Raw genomic sequence first — 15,441 nt, forward strand, 5'->3', positions numbered from 1 at the left:
TGGCTCTTAACCTATTACTAAAAAGATATTACTTAAACATTGTTTATTGTGGATAATGGACATTGGATCCGAGATTTATATTTATATTTTATATTTATGTTAAAAGTGGAGTAGGAATTGGGTCAAGATTCCCTAATCCATTTTAACAGTATCACCCGATCCATTCAAACCACTCCAGGTATATTATTATTATTATTTCAGTTTTTATTTAATATTTATCATTGCCACATCAATTGTTATTAGCCTTCTGGCTGGATAATAATCAAATGGATGTAAAGGTAACGGGTTATTAAAACTGTAAACATTGTTTGGTGTTGACTAAATGGGTAGGATTATGTCTGTTTTATTCGAACCCGCATTTGTTTAATTATTTGTTTTGGGTTATGATAGCCAAGACTTATATATAAATATAAATATAAATAAATTAAGTTAAAGTTAAAGTATAATAAAACAGTCTAAAATGATACTGTACTTATATACAAACAGTTTAGGCAATTTCTTGTCATATTTATTTATCCTTTTATCTTAAGGTTTTTTCCAGTTTAAACTATTTGTAGCACAATAAATTTCTTTATATAAATATATGCGTGACTTAACACATTATTTTTTTTTTTTTTTTTTAAGTATTTGTGATATTTACTTGGCACAAAATTACGTACATGTCATAATTTTGTTAACTTTAAGTATTTAGACCCATTTGAGATAGCAAACATCATTTAAAATAATAACTTAATAATATGCATAAATAAAATGTAAACTTTTTAGTTTTAACTCAAGATTTTATACTATCCTCAGCAAATTTTTAGCACCTTAGCAAAAATATTAGCACAAATGTCAACACATCAGATCTCATTCTTATTGACATTTGAAGTGGGTCGTCACCCTACATATGAACCAACATGGCTTTTTTCATCAATTTATCACACAAATCAAATAGTACCAAATGCACACAATATCCATGGTCTACTTTTACATGTAGACATCACCTAAATGCCAAAATAAGCAACTTAAACACTACCCCATTTCTAAAGCATTACAACAAAACACCCAAATTTAACATATAGTGGTTGAGGAGTTGTTACACAAATATAAACTATTTGCCCCTAAATAAATCCTCTAAGACCAATACTTATACTCCTACAATTCATTCTCCATTCAATACCATAACATTCATTATTAAAAATGAAAACCTCTTCGAAATCGAGATCTTGGCAACCTTTTATAGCAAACTGTTGTTCTGTTGAAGACCATATGGTCTTCGACAAGTTTAATAGGTGTAAGACTTCTTCGTCTCTTGCATCCGATTATTCAAAGAATGTGACACCTTCACCGTCGTTTAGACACATTTCGTTCTCTGACATTAGTCATTCTTCTTCTGTACGTATAAACGAAGACATAGCCCATACTTTTGGTCCTGATTTGTTTGACTTTAAACTTAGTGAGTTGAAAGCGATAACTCAAAATTTTTCAAGCAATTTCTTGCTTGGAGAAGGTGGTTTTGGTACGGTCCATAAAGGCTATGTGGATGATAACATGAGGACAGGGTTGAAGGCTCAAGCTGTTGCAGTTAAGCTTCTTGACATTGAAGGGTTGCAAGGACATCGCGAATGGCTTGTAAGTAATTTCACTGTTTAACTATATATATGATGCTGTTATTATATTAAAATATCTTAAAATATATATACAAGTGACCATAGAGGTGAAGTCACATAAAAACATTCTTATTTAAGATTCGGTAAGAATAACAATGTCACACATATATAGTTTTGTTTAATATGGATACATTATTGGATGCAAACACATCCATTATATGAAATTCGGATACATATTTTAGATGAAAACACACCTATTATATGAATTCGGACACATATTGTGGATGCAAACACATTCATTATATGAAATCCGGATACATATTGAGTTAAATAGTTAGTCTTACTATTTTTTAAGTATAAGAATGTTCTTACATGAGTGTTATCCAGTGATCATATACTTTGTTTGTTTTTGGATATCATTGAAGGCGGAAGTGATATTTCTTGGGCAACTTAGGCATCCAAACTTAGTAAAACTGATTGGATATTGTTGTGAAGAAGAAGAAAGACTCCTTGTATACGAGTTCATGCCTCGTGGAAGTTTGGAAAATCATTTGTTCAAGAGTAAACACATATATAATTTTTTCGCATAAGTTTTAAAATAACATATTTGTTGTAAATTAAGCACTAATGGCTGTTAAACAGGGATCTCGGTTTGCCTACCATGGGGAAACAGATTAAAGATCGCGATAGGTGCAGCCAAAGGGCTCGCGTTCTTGCATGGTGCTGACAAGCCTGTCATATATCGCGATTTCAAGACTTCTAACATCTTACTTGATTCTGTATGCTTATATATCCTTTATAACATCATATATCATATAACATATAACATATAACAACTAAAAACAAAAAGAAAAATAAATAGATCAATGTTATATGAATTTTTATAATTGTAACTCCACAACTTTATAGTACTAGAAATATTTAGTTCCTTTATTAATTTTGCAGGACTTCAATGCAAAGTTATCAGATTTTGGGCTGGCAACAATGGGCCCAGAAGGATCCAACACTCATGTTACTACTAGAGTTATGGGTACTTATGGTTATGCAGCACCTGAATATATCAATACTGGTATTACTCTCACCTATAGCTCAAATAAACCTGTTTGGTTCAGCATGATTTAATATTATTTGATATCTAAAAACCAAAAATAAAATAAAAAATGAAGTTATTAGTTATTTCTGGCTTTGTAAGGTTATGTATTACCTATGCATAAACTATCAGTAATGTACTGATAATTGTAGTAAATGTAAATTGTAGGCCATTTAACCACAAAGAGCGACATATACAGTTTTGGAGTGGTGTTGCTAGAACTACTGACCGGCAAAAGGGCAATGGACAGAACTAGGCCCAAAAGTGAACAATATCTTGTGGATTGGGTTAAACCGTACTTGACTAGTACACGAAGATTACGTTGCATAATTGACCCAAAGTTGGCAGGGCAATATTCAGTCAGGGGAACCAAGGAGATGGCTCTTTTAGCTCTATATTGTGTGAGTTTGAACCCAAAAGATAGGCCCAAAATGACTGAAATCATTGAAACACTTGAAGGCCTCCAAAACTTAAAGGACATGGCTATTAGTTGCGGGCAGTGGCCCGCAACAACGCACAAGACTGCAAGAAATGCGGTTTTCAATCCTAATGGAAGAAAAGAAATGAATGGTGGTCGCATATATTGGAAACAGACTCCTGTTAATACCATAAAATCTAAAGGATAATGAGTGAATAAATAATGAAGGTATTAAGAATGTTTGAATGAAAATGAACATGTGCTACTACTTATGTACAAAAGCTTATATAATAAGTTATTTATATATTATATATGCATTTAAATTTTGACAAATATGTGAGTTCATGAATTTACAACCACTTTTATCGTGTTTTGTTTTGTCTCTTAGTAAGACAAAATTACACGTAGTCCTTGAACTTTAATTTTACATCGGGACTCTAAAATGTAATGTAATTAAATTGTAGTCCGTCCGTCATTTGATTATGAAATTTGGGAGAAGGGATCTTAATTATGAAATAAGTGTGAATTATATTTAGGGGTTATTAATTTTGAAATGAAGATGAAATAAGTATAACTAAGGGATGACATCGGGTCGAGTTTGGGCCGGGTTTAGGTAATTCCAGTCTCAAACCCGATTAAGAAACTCGGTCCCATACTCGGCGGGTCCCCATTTATGTAGTAACCATCGGGTTTCGGATTTCCCTACGGATATTCGGGTCCCCGTTTACTTACTAACCATCGGATAAATGGATTTATTCACGGGTATCCGAGACTACATTTATAATAAGGTGGATATATTTGAAGCCATTTGTATTACTAAACTTAAACTTGCTTGTCCATATTGTTAGTGTTGGATGGAGTCCAAATAATTGACAAACATTTAATTGTCAAATTGGAATTTGCATGCTAAACAAGTGGTTTTCTATTTTTAATTATAGTTGCCTAACTTTGTTGAAGTCAATTGAAAAGAAAAGTGAAACTTGTGTACGTCTCTTTAATTTCACATGGAGGTAGGCATACATGTACAAGTTGGTTTTTTGCATGGGAGACTAATTAGTAAATAGATTTGGCAAAATTGGTTTTTTGCTTCTTACAAAACGAACGTACAAGGTTTCCAGGTCAAAGAAGGCTCAATTTCATTTCATGTTTTCACATGTATATGTGCATGTATAAGTAGAGGTTCATGCAGAGTAGAATTGGTATCACAAATTAGAAGAACATAGTTGATTCATATATCAACGAGAGTGTTATTTGTGAGGATATAATTAAGAGTTTATTCTTGTAAAGAGTGTAAAAGAGTTTACGAGAAACTTAGATTTTATACTAAAATCTAAGGGGCTTGGGTTTGGGTTAACTCGTAGTGGACTTTTTCTTGTAACGGGTTCTTTTATATTATAAGAATAAAGGAGACTATTGGGGGTGGACGTAGGCAGGGTTTTGCCGAACCACGTTAAATCGTTGTGTTATCAGTTACTTTATTTTGCTTTATATTATTTCTCGCAAGTTTATCTAAAACAATTATATCCTCGCTTCCGCTAGTGTGGGTGCGTCAAACAAGTTTTCATAACAAGTGGTATCAGAGCGTATCCAGGTTTATCGGATATCTTTTGGTTTGAGATGGCGGGAAATAGCGGTATGCAGTTTAAGTGTAGTGACCCGAACTTTTCCATGTTTATATATATATTAAATGAAATTGTTATTTACATGATTAAGTGTTTTCAACATGTTAAGCAATCAAACTTGTTAAGACTTGATTAATTGAAATAGGTTTCATATAGACAATTGACCACCCAAGTTGATCGGTGATTCACGAACGTTAAAACTTGTAAAAACTATACGATGACATATATATGTTATATATATAGTTAACATGATTTTATTATAAGTATGTATCTCATTAGGTATTTTAACAATGAGTTATATACATAAAAATGAGACTATTAATTTAAGAAACTCGAAAACGATATATATAACGATTATCGTTATAACAACGTCTTACTAGGTACATATGAATCATATTAAGATATTGATACACTTGGTTAATTATGTTAAATGATAAGTAAATATATTATTAAGTGTATTAACAATGAAATACATATGTAAAAATAAGACTACTAACTTAATGATTTCGAAACGAGACATATATGTAACGATTATCGTTGTAACGACATTTAACTGTATATATATCATACTAAGATATATTATATATCATAATATCATGATAATATAACAATTTAACATCTCATTTGTTATAATAAACAATGGGTTAACAACATTCAACAAGATCGTTAACCTAAAGGTTTCAAAACAACGTTTACATGTAACGACTAACGATGACTTAACGACTCAGTTAAAATGTATATACATGTAGTATTTTAATATATATTCATACACTTTTGAAAGACTTCAAGACACTTATCAAAATACTTCTACTTAACAAAAATGCTTACAATTACATCCTCGTTCAGTTTCATCAACAATTCTACTCGTATGCACCCGTATTCGTACTCGTACAATACACAGCTTTTAGATGCATGTACTATTGGTATATACACTCCAATGATCAGCTCTTAGCATCCCATGTGAGTCACCTAACACATGTGGAAGCCATCATTTGGCAACTAGCATGAAATATCTCATAAAATTACAAAAATATGAGTAATCATTCATGACTTATTTACATGAAAACAAAATTACATATCCTTTATATCTAATCCATACACCAACGACCAAAAATACCTACAAACACTTTCATTCTTCAATTTTCTTCATCTAATTGATCTCTCTCAAGTTCTATCTTCAAGTTCTAAGTGTTCTTCATATATTCTACAAGTTCTAGTTACATAAAATCAAGAATACTTTCAAGTTTGCTAGCTCACTTCCAATCTTGTAAGGTGATCATCCAACCTCAAGAAATCTTTGTTAATGTCGGTTACCAGGTGTTCACCATATGAATGATTTTTATCTCTATGTATGGGATGTGTATTGAAATATGAAATCTTGTGGTCTATTGTTACGATTTGATATATATAGGTTAAACCTATAACTCACCAACATTTTTGTTGACGTTTAAAGCATGTTTATTCTCAGGTGAATACTAAGAGCTTCCGCTATTGCATACTAAAATAAGGACAAGATTTGGAGTCCATGTTTGTATGATATTGTGTAAAAACTGCATTCAAGAAACTGATTTCGATGTAACAAATTTGTATTGTAAACCATTATGTAATGGTCGTGTGTAAACAGGATATTTTAGATTATCATTATTTGATAATCTACGTAAAGCTTTTTGAACCTTTATTTATGAAATAAAGGTTATGGTTTGTTTTAAAAATGAATGCAGTCTTTGAAAAATGTCTCATATAGAGGTCAAAACCTCGCAACGAAATCAATTAATATGGAACGTTTTTAATCAATAAAAACGGGACATTTCAGTTGGTATCAGAGTGTTGGTCTTAGAGAACCAGAAAATTTGCATTAGTGTGTCTTATCGAGTTTGTTAGGATGCATTAGTGAGTCTGGACTTCGACCGTGTTTTCTTTAAAAATGATTGCTTAACATTTTTGTTGGAAACTATATATTATTAACATGTATATATTATGTGATATATTAATCTCTTAACATGTTTGATATTGTGTGATAGATGTCTACCTCTAGCACAAATCTCATTGACTCACCTAATAATAACGAAGAGTCGAATATATATTGGACTGATTCACAAGTTCCCGAAGAAGAACCGGAAGAAGAATCAGAACCGGAAGAAGAATCAGAACCGGAAGAGGAGGAACCGGAGGAGGAAATAGAACCGGTGGGGGAAATAATAAAACGGTTAAGTAAAAGAAAATCCTCAACCAACCGACCAAGATTAATTATGGTCAATGGTGTTTTCGCCAAGGAAGCAAAATATTGGAAGGATTACCAATTCTCAGATGAATCGGATTCCGACAAGAATTCCGATGATATTATAGAAATTACCCCAACTGAATTTAAAAAGGTAAAAGAAAATAATAAGGGAAAGGGCATAAAAATAGAGAAATCTAATTCCAACCCCGATGAACTTTATATGTATCGTCAACCCCCGAAGCCCTTAAGTTGTAACAATGACCCGGGAACCTCTAAACCACCAGGTTTTTCTAAACTGTTGTGGAAAACGACAGCTCGTATTAGGGGAACATCATATATCCCTAGAAACTTGGCAAAACGAACCCAAACCGAAGAAGAAGAAACGAGCGAGTCGGAATAAGATAGTTGTATTCGTGTGGTGTAATATATGTAATATAGTGTGCTTATGCTTTATGATATATGTAAAAATTGCTTGTATTAATAAGTATTTTTTTATGAATCTAACTCTTGTCTATTTTACAGTATAAAAACACAAAATGGATAGATAACGCAATATTTTAAGAGACCTACCCGGAGACATGATTGATGAAATCTTGTCTAGAGTCGGTCAGAATTCTTCGGCACAACTATTTACGGCGAAATCAGTTTGTAAGACATTCGAAGAACGTTCCAAGAATGTCTTGGTTTATAAGAGACTTTCGTTTGAAAGATGGGGGATATCACATTGGGAAACCCATAAGTTACGATGTGTTTACTTTGACGCATATATTGCGGGGAACCCAAATGCTATTTTACGCAACGGGTTAAGAAATTATTTTGACTCAATGTATCCTAATATAGGACTTCATGATTTAGAAAAAGCGGCTAACATACAACATAAAGAAGCATGCTATGCTTACGGGTTAGTAATGTTCGCTTCTCACCAAAGTGAGAAAAAGAACATCGGGCTACAACTATTAAACAAAACGTTCCCACAAGTGACGGAGTCGGTAATTGGGGTAAGAAATGAGGTTTTTAGGTTATTACGAGACTGTTGGTCATTACGTAACCCTCGTCCCTTTGACGACGTTACAACACGCTGTCTTATCAACGGCCATAACAGTTATGTTCCACAAGACCAAGGATGGGAAGTAGTCCTAGTAAAACCAGAATGCATGACTTGTTTCTGGACGTATGAATTACGTGTCTTTATTGCCTTTGCTGAACAACTTGTGTACTAGCTAGAATTATCTTCACAACTATCTTGTATCAAAGTTATTGTGTGCTATATTTCATGCTTTATGTAAAATAAGCGGTATTGTAAGTTTGTAAAATATTGTATAAAAGTTTGAACGCGAAATATTATTATAATCAGTTTTTCATATAGAATTGTAGTAGTTGAATTGTATATTAGCTACTAAGTATGAACTTAACGGGTAGGTACTACCCGAATTTAAACTTATAAAACGCTAATATGAAGAAAAAGCTTTTATAAATGAGTTCATATTATGCTACGAAATACTATTAACTACTCTTAATATTCTGTATGATTAACTTGTTCCATTTGACTATTTTGAAGGAAATGGCACCGACTACTCGACACACCGTGAATATGAATGAAGAGGAATTCCATACTTTTCTAGCTTCAAACATAGCCGCAGTACAGGCTGCACTACATACCAACAATAACCTTGGATCTAGCAGTACAGGAAATCGTGTAGGATGCACCTACAAAGAATTCACTGCCTGCAAACCTTTGGAATTTGATGGAACCAAAGGACCGATCGGATTGAAACGGTGGACCGAGAAGGTCGAATCGGTGTTTGTCATAAGTAAGTGTACTGAAGAGGACAAAGTGAAGTACGCTACGCATACCTTCATAGGTTCTGCGTTAACATGGTGGAATACCTATCTAGAGCAAGTGGGACAAGATGATGCGTACGCACTACCGTGGTCAGCATTCAAGCACTTGATGAACGAGAAGTACCGTCCCAGAACCGAGGTCAATAAGCTCAAGACGGAACTTAGAGGGTTACGAAAGTAAGGATTTGATATTACCACGTACGAAAGACGATTCACAGAATTGTGCCTATTGTGTCCAGGAGTGTTCGAAGATGAGGAAGAGAAGATCGACGCGTTTGTGAAAGGATTACCGGAAAGAATCCAAGAAGATATAAGTTCACACGAGCCCGCCTCCATACAACAGGCATGTAGAATGGCTCACAAACTAGTGAACCAGATTGAGGAAAGAATTAAAGAACAGACGGCTGAAGAGGCCAATGTGAAGCAAGTCAAAAGAAAGTGGGAGGAAAACGGTGATAAGAATCACCAATACAACAACAACAGCAATTACAATAATAATCGTAACAATTATCCCAACAATCGCAACATCAATCGCAACTACAACAAACGGCCCAACAACAACAACAACAACAACAACAACAACAACAACAACAACAACAACAACAGCAACTACAATAATCATCCCAACAACAATAACAACTGCAACAACAACAACAATCAGAAGCAGCTATGCCAAAGGTGTGAAAAGTATCGCTCGGGGTTCTGCACCAAATTTTGCAACAAGTGTAAAAGAAATGGTCATAGCGCGGCGAAGTGTGAGGTCTATGGACCAGGGGTTAACAGAACGAAAGGAACAAATGGTGTCGGAACGAGTAATGGCGGAGCAAGTAGTTTCGGAGCAAGTTATGCCAATGTAGTTTGTTATAAATGTGGAAAACCGGGCCACATTATTAGAAATTGCCCAAACCAGGAGAACACGAAGGGACAAGGCCGCGGAAGAGTTTTCAATATTAATGCGGCAGAGGCACAGGAAGACCCGGAGCTTGTTACGGGTACGTTTCTTATTGACAATAAATCTGCTTACGTTTTATTTGATTCGGGTGCGGATAGAAGCTATATGAGTAGAGATTTTTGTGCTAAATTAAGTTGTCCATTGACGCCGTTGGATAGTAAATTTTTACTCGGATTAGCAAACGGTAAATTAATTTCAGCAGATAATATATGCCGGAATCGAAAAATTGAACTGGGTAGCGAAATATTTAAGATTGATTTGATACCAGTAGAGTTAGGGAGTTTTGATGTAATAGTTGGCATGGACTGGCTGAAGAAGGTGAAAGCAGAGATCGTATGTTATAAAAATGCAATTCGCATTGTACGAGAAGAAGGAGAACCCTTAATGGTGTACGAAGAAAAGGGCAACATGAAGCTACATCTTATTAGTAATTTGAAGGCACAAAAACTAATAAGAAAAGGTTGCTATGCTGTTCTAGCACACGTCGAGAAAGTACAAACTGAATAAAAGAGCATCAATGATGTTCCTGTCGCAAAAGAATTTCCTGATGTATTTCCGAAAGAATTACCAGGACTACCTCCACATCGATCTGTTGAATTTCAAATAGATCTTGTACCAGGAGCTGCACCAATAGCTCGTGCTCCTTATAGACTCGCACCCAGCGAGATGAAAGAACTGCAAAGCCAACTGCAAGAACTATTAGAACGTGATTTCATTCGACCAAGCACATCACCATGGGGAGCTCCTGTTTTGTTTGTCAAGAAGAAGGATGGTACATTTAGGTTGTGTATTGACTACAGAGAGTTGAACAAACTTACCATCAAAAACCGTTATCCACTGCCGAGAATTGACGACTTATTTGATCAACTACAAGGCTCGTCGGTTTATTCGAAGATCGATTTACGTTCTGGATATCATCAAATGCGAGTAAAGGAGGATGATATTCCAAAAACTGCTTTTAAGACGCGTTATGGTCATTACGAGTTTATGGTTATGCCGTTTGGATTGACTAACGCACCAGCTGTGTTCATGGACCTTATGAACTGAGTGTGTGGGCCATATCTTGACAAGTTTGTCATTGTTTTCATCGATGACATACTTATTTACTCAAAGAATGATCAATAGCACGAAGAACATTTGAGAAAAGTGCTAGAAGTATTGAGAAAAGAAAAACTGTACGCTAAGTTTTCAAAGTGTGCATTTTGGTTGGAAGAAGTTCAATTCCTCGGTCACATAGTGAACAAAGAAGGTATCCAGGTGGACCCGGCAAAGATCGAAACCGTTGAAAAGTGGGAAACCCCAAAAACTCCGAAGCATATACGTCAATTTTTAGGATTGGCTGGTTACTACAGAAGATTCATCCAAGATTTCTCCAAAATAGCAAAACCCTTGACTGCATTAACGCATAAAGGGAAGAAATTTGAATGGAAGGATGAACAAGAGAAGGCGTTTCAATTATTGAAGAAAAAGCTAACTACGGCACCTATATTGTCATTGCCTGAAGGGAATGATGATTTTGTGATTTATTGTGACGCATCAAAGCAAGGTCTCGGTTGTGTATTAATGCAACAGACGAAGGTGATTGCTTATGCGTCTAGACAATTGAAGATTCACGAGCAAAATTATACGACGCATGATTTGGAATTAGGCGCGGTTGTTTTTGCATTAAAGACTTGGAGGCACTACTTATATGTGGTCAAAAGTATTATATATACCGACCACAAAAGTCTTCAACACATATTTAATCAGAAACAACTGAATATGAGGCAGCGTAGGTGGATTGAATTGTTGAATGATTACGACTTTGAGATTCGTTACCACCCGGGGAAGGCAAATGTTGTAGCCGACGCCTTGAGCAGAAAGGACAGAGAACCCATTCGAGTAAAATCTATGAATATAATGATTCACACTAACCTTACTATTCAAATAAAGGAGGCGCAACAAGGAGTTTTAAAAGAGGGAAATTTAAAGGATGAAATACCCAAAGGATCGGAGAAGCATCTTAATATTCGGGAAGACAGAACCCGGTATAGGGCTGAAAGAATTTGGGTACCAAAATTTGGAGATATGAGAGAAATGGTACTTAGAGAAGCTCATAAAACCAGATACTCAATACATCCTGGAACGGGGAAGATGTACAAGGATCTTAAGAAACATTTTTGGTGGCCAGGCATGAAAGCCGATATTGCTAAATATGTAGGAGAATATTTGACGTGTTCTAAGGTCAAAGCTGAACATCAGAAACCATCAGGTCTACTACAACAACCTGAAATCCCGGAATGGAAATGGGAAAACATTACCATGGATTTCATTACTAAATTGCCAAGGACTGCAAGTGGTTATGATACTATTTGGGTAATAGTTGATCATCTCACCAAGTCAGCACACTTCCTGCCAATAAGAGAAGATGACAAGATGGAGAAGTTAGCACGACTGTATTTGAAGGAAGTCGTCTCCAGACATGGAATACCAATCTCTATTATCTCTGATAGGGATGGCAGATTTATTTCAAGATTCTGGCAGACATTACAGCAAGCATTGGGAACTCGTCTAGACATGAGTACTGCCTATCATCCACAAACTAATGGGCAGAGCGAAAGGACGATACAAACACTTGAAGACATGCTACGAACTTGTGTTATTGATTTCGGAAACAGTTGGGATCGACATCTACCTTTAGCAGAATCTTTCTACAACAACAGCTATCATTCAAGTATTGAGATGGCGCCGTTTGAAGCACTTTATGGTAGAAAGTGCAGGTCTCCGATTTGTTGGAGTGAAGTGGGGGATAGACAGATTACGGGTCCGGAGATAATACAAGAAACTACCGAGAAAATCATCCAAATTCAACAAAGATTGAAAACCGCCCAGAGTCGACAAAAGAGCTACGCGGACAGTAAAAGAAAAGATTTAGAGTTTGAAATTGGAGAAATGGTCATGCTTAAGGTTTCACCTTGGAAAGGCGTTGTTCGATTTGGTAAACGGGGGAAACTAAATCCAAGGTACATTGGACCATTCAAGATTATAGATCGTGTCGGACCAGTAGCTTACCAACTGGAGCTACCTCAACAACTTGCGGCTGTACATAACACTTTTCACCTCTCAAATTTGAAGAAATGTTTTGCTAAAGAAGATCTCACTATTCCGTTGGACAAAATCCAAATCAATGAAAAACTTCAATTCATTGAAGAACCCGTCGAAATAATGGATCGTGAGGTTAAGAGACTTAAACAAAACAAGATACCGATTGTTAAGGTTCGATGGAATGCTCGTAGAGGACCCGAGTTCACCTGGGAGCGTGAAGATCAGATGAAGAAGAAATACCCGCATTTATTTCCAGAAGATACGTCAACACCTCCAACTGCTTAAAATTTCGGGACGAAATTTATTTAACGGGTAGGTACTGTAGTGACCCGAACTTTTCCATGTTTATATATATATTAAATGAAATTGTTATTTATATGATTAAGTGTTTCCAACATGTTAAGCAATCAAACTTGTTAAGACTTGATTAATTGAAATAGGTTTCATATAGACAATTGACCACCCAAGTTGATCGGTGATTCACGAACGTTAAAACTTGTAAAAACTATATGATGACATATATATGGTTATATATATAGTTAACATGATTTTATTATAAGTATGTATCTCATTAGGTATTTTAACAATGCGTTATATACATAAAAATGAGACTATTAATTTAAGAAACTCGAAAACGATATATATAACGATTATCGTTATAACAACGTCTTACTAGGTACATATGAATCATATTAAGATATTGATACACTTGGTTAATTATGTTAAATTATAAGTAAATATATTATTAAGTGTATTAACAATGAAATACATATGTAAAAATAAGACTACTAACTTAATGATTTCGAAACGAGACATATATGTAACGATTATCGTTGTAACGACATTTAACTGTATATATATCATACTAAGATATATTATATATCATAATATCATGATAATATAACAATTTAACATCTCATTTGTTATAATAAACAATGGGTTAACAACATTCAACAAGATCGTTAACCTAAAGGTTTCAAAACAACGTTTACATGTAACGACTAACGATGACTTAACGACTCAGTTAAAATGTATATACATGTAGTGTTTTAATATGTATTCATACACTTTTGAAAGACTTCAAGATACTTATCAAAATACTTCTACTTAACAAAAATGCTTACAATTACATCCTCGTTCAGTTTCATCAACAATTCTACTCGTATGCACCCGTATTCGTACTCGTACAATACACAGCTTTTAGATGTATGTACTATTGGTATATACACTCCAATGATCAGCTCTTAGCAGCCCATGTGAGTCACCTAACACATGTGGGAGCCATCATTTGGCAACTAGCATGAAATATCTCATAAAATTACAAAAATATGAGTAATCATTCATGACTTATTTACATGAAAACAAAATTACATATCCTTTATATCTAATCCATACACCAACGACCAAAAACACCTAAAAACACTTTCATTCTTCAATTTTATTCATCTAATTGATCTCTCTCAAGTTCTATCTTCAAGTTCCAAGTGTTCTTCATAAATTCCAAAAGTTCTAGTTTCATAAAATCAAGAATACTTCCAAGATTGCAAGTTTACTTCCAAGTTTTCTAAATCCATTCCAAATAATCATCCAAGATCAAGAAACTTTTATTACTTACAGTAGGTTATCTTTCTAATACAAGGTAATAATCATATTCAAACTTTAATTCAATTTCTATAACTATAACAATCTTATTTCGAGTGGAAATCTTACTTGAAATTGTTTTCGTGTCATGATTCTGCTTCAAGAACTTTCAAGCCATCCAAGGATCCTATGAAGCTAGATCTATTTTTCTCATTTCCAGTAGGTTTATCCAAGGAACTTGAGGTAGTAATGATGTTCATAACATCATTCGATTCATACATATAAAGCTATCTTATTCGAAGGTTTAAACTTGTAATCACTAGAACATAGTTTAGTTAATTCTAAACTTGTTCGCAAATAAAAGTTAATCCTTCTAACTTGACTTTTAAAATCAACTAAACACATGTTCTATATCTATATGATATGCTAACTTAATGATTTAAAACCTGGAAACACGAAAAACACCGTAAAACCGGATTTACGCCGTTGTAGTAACACCACGGGCTATTTTGGGTTAGTTAATTAAAAACTATGATAAACTTTGATTTAATGGTTGTTATTCTGAGAAAATTATTTTTATTAAGAACATGAAACTATATCCAAAAATTATGGTTAAACTCAAAGTGGAAGTATGTTTTCTAAAATGGTCATCTAGACGTCGTTCTTTCGACTGAAATGACTACCTTTACAAAAATGACTTGTAACTTATTTTTCCTACTATAAACCTATACTTTTTCTGTTTAGATTCATAAAATATAGTTCAATATGAAACCATAGCAATTTGATTCACTCAAAACGGATTTAAAATGAAGAAGTTATGGGTAAAACAAGATTGGATAATTTTTCTCATTTTAGCTACGTGAAAATTGGTAACAAATCTATTCCAACCATAACTTAATCAACTTGTATTGTATATTATGTAATCTTGAGATACCATAGACACGTATACAATGTTTCGAACTATCATGTCGACACATCTATATATATTTCGGAACAACCATAGACACTCTATATGTGAATGTTGGAGTTAGCTATACAG

At 34.2% G+C, this 15,441-nt stretch overlaps 1 protein-coding gene across 1 annotated transcript; it reads left to right on the top strand.

The window, feature by feature from the left end:
* The first annotated feature begins 1,251 nt into the window (after positions 1-1,251).
* On the top strand, positions 1,252-11,118 carry LOC139891474 (probable serine/threonine-protein kinase PBL15). The gene is made up of 6 exons (XM_071874441.1): positions 1,252-1,614; positions 2,018-2,153; positions 2,235-2,371; positions 2,538-2,661; positions 2,851-3,188; positions 11,104-11,118. The coding sequence occupies exons 1-6, from the start codon at positions 1,252-1,254 to the stop codon at positions 11,116-11,118; spliced, it is 1,113 nt and encodes a 370-aa protein (XP_071730542.1).
* Positions 11,119-15,441: the final 4,323 nt, after the last annotated feature.

This window comes from Rutidosis leptorrhynchoides, chromosome 2 (genome assembly GCF_046630445.1).
Source record: "Rutidosis leptorrhynchoides isolate AG116_Rl617_1_P2 chromosome 2, CSIRO_AGI_Rlap_v1, whole genome shotgun sequence".
NCBI classification, from domain to species: domain Eukaryota; kingdom Viridiplantae; phylum Streptophyta; class Magnoliopsida; order Asterales; family Asteraceae; genus Rutidosis; species Rutidosis leptorrhynchoides.

Bases quoted from the DNA above. Each gene is read 5' to 3' on its own strand.
- LOC139891474 (XM_071874441.1), top strand. From the start codon at position 1,252: ATGGTCTTCGACAAGTTTAATAGGTGTAAGACTTCTTCGTCTCTTGCA. The intron at 1,615-2,017 runs GTAAGTAATTTC...ATATCATTGAAG, and splicing joins AAGGACATCGCGAATGGCTT to GCGGAAGTGATATTTCTTGG. The intron at 2,662-2,850 runs GTATTACTCTCA...TGTAAATTGTAG, and splicing joins ACCTGAATATATCAATACTG to GCCATTTAACCACAAAGAGC.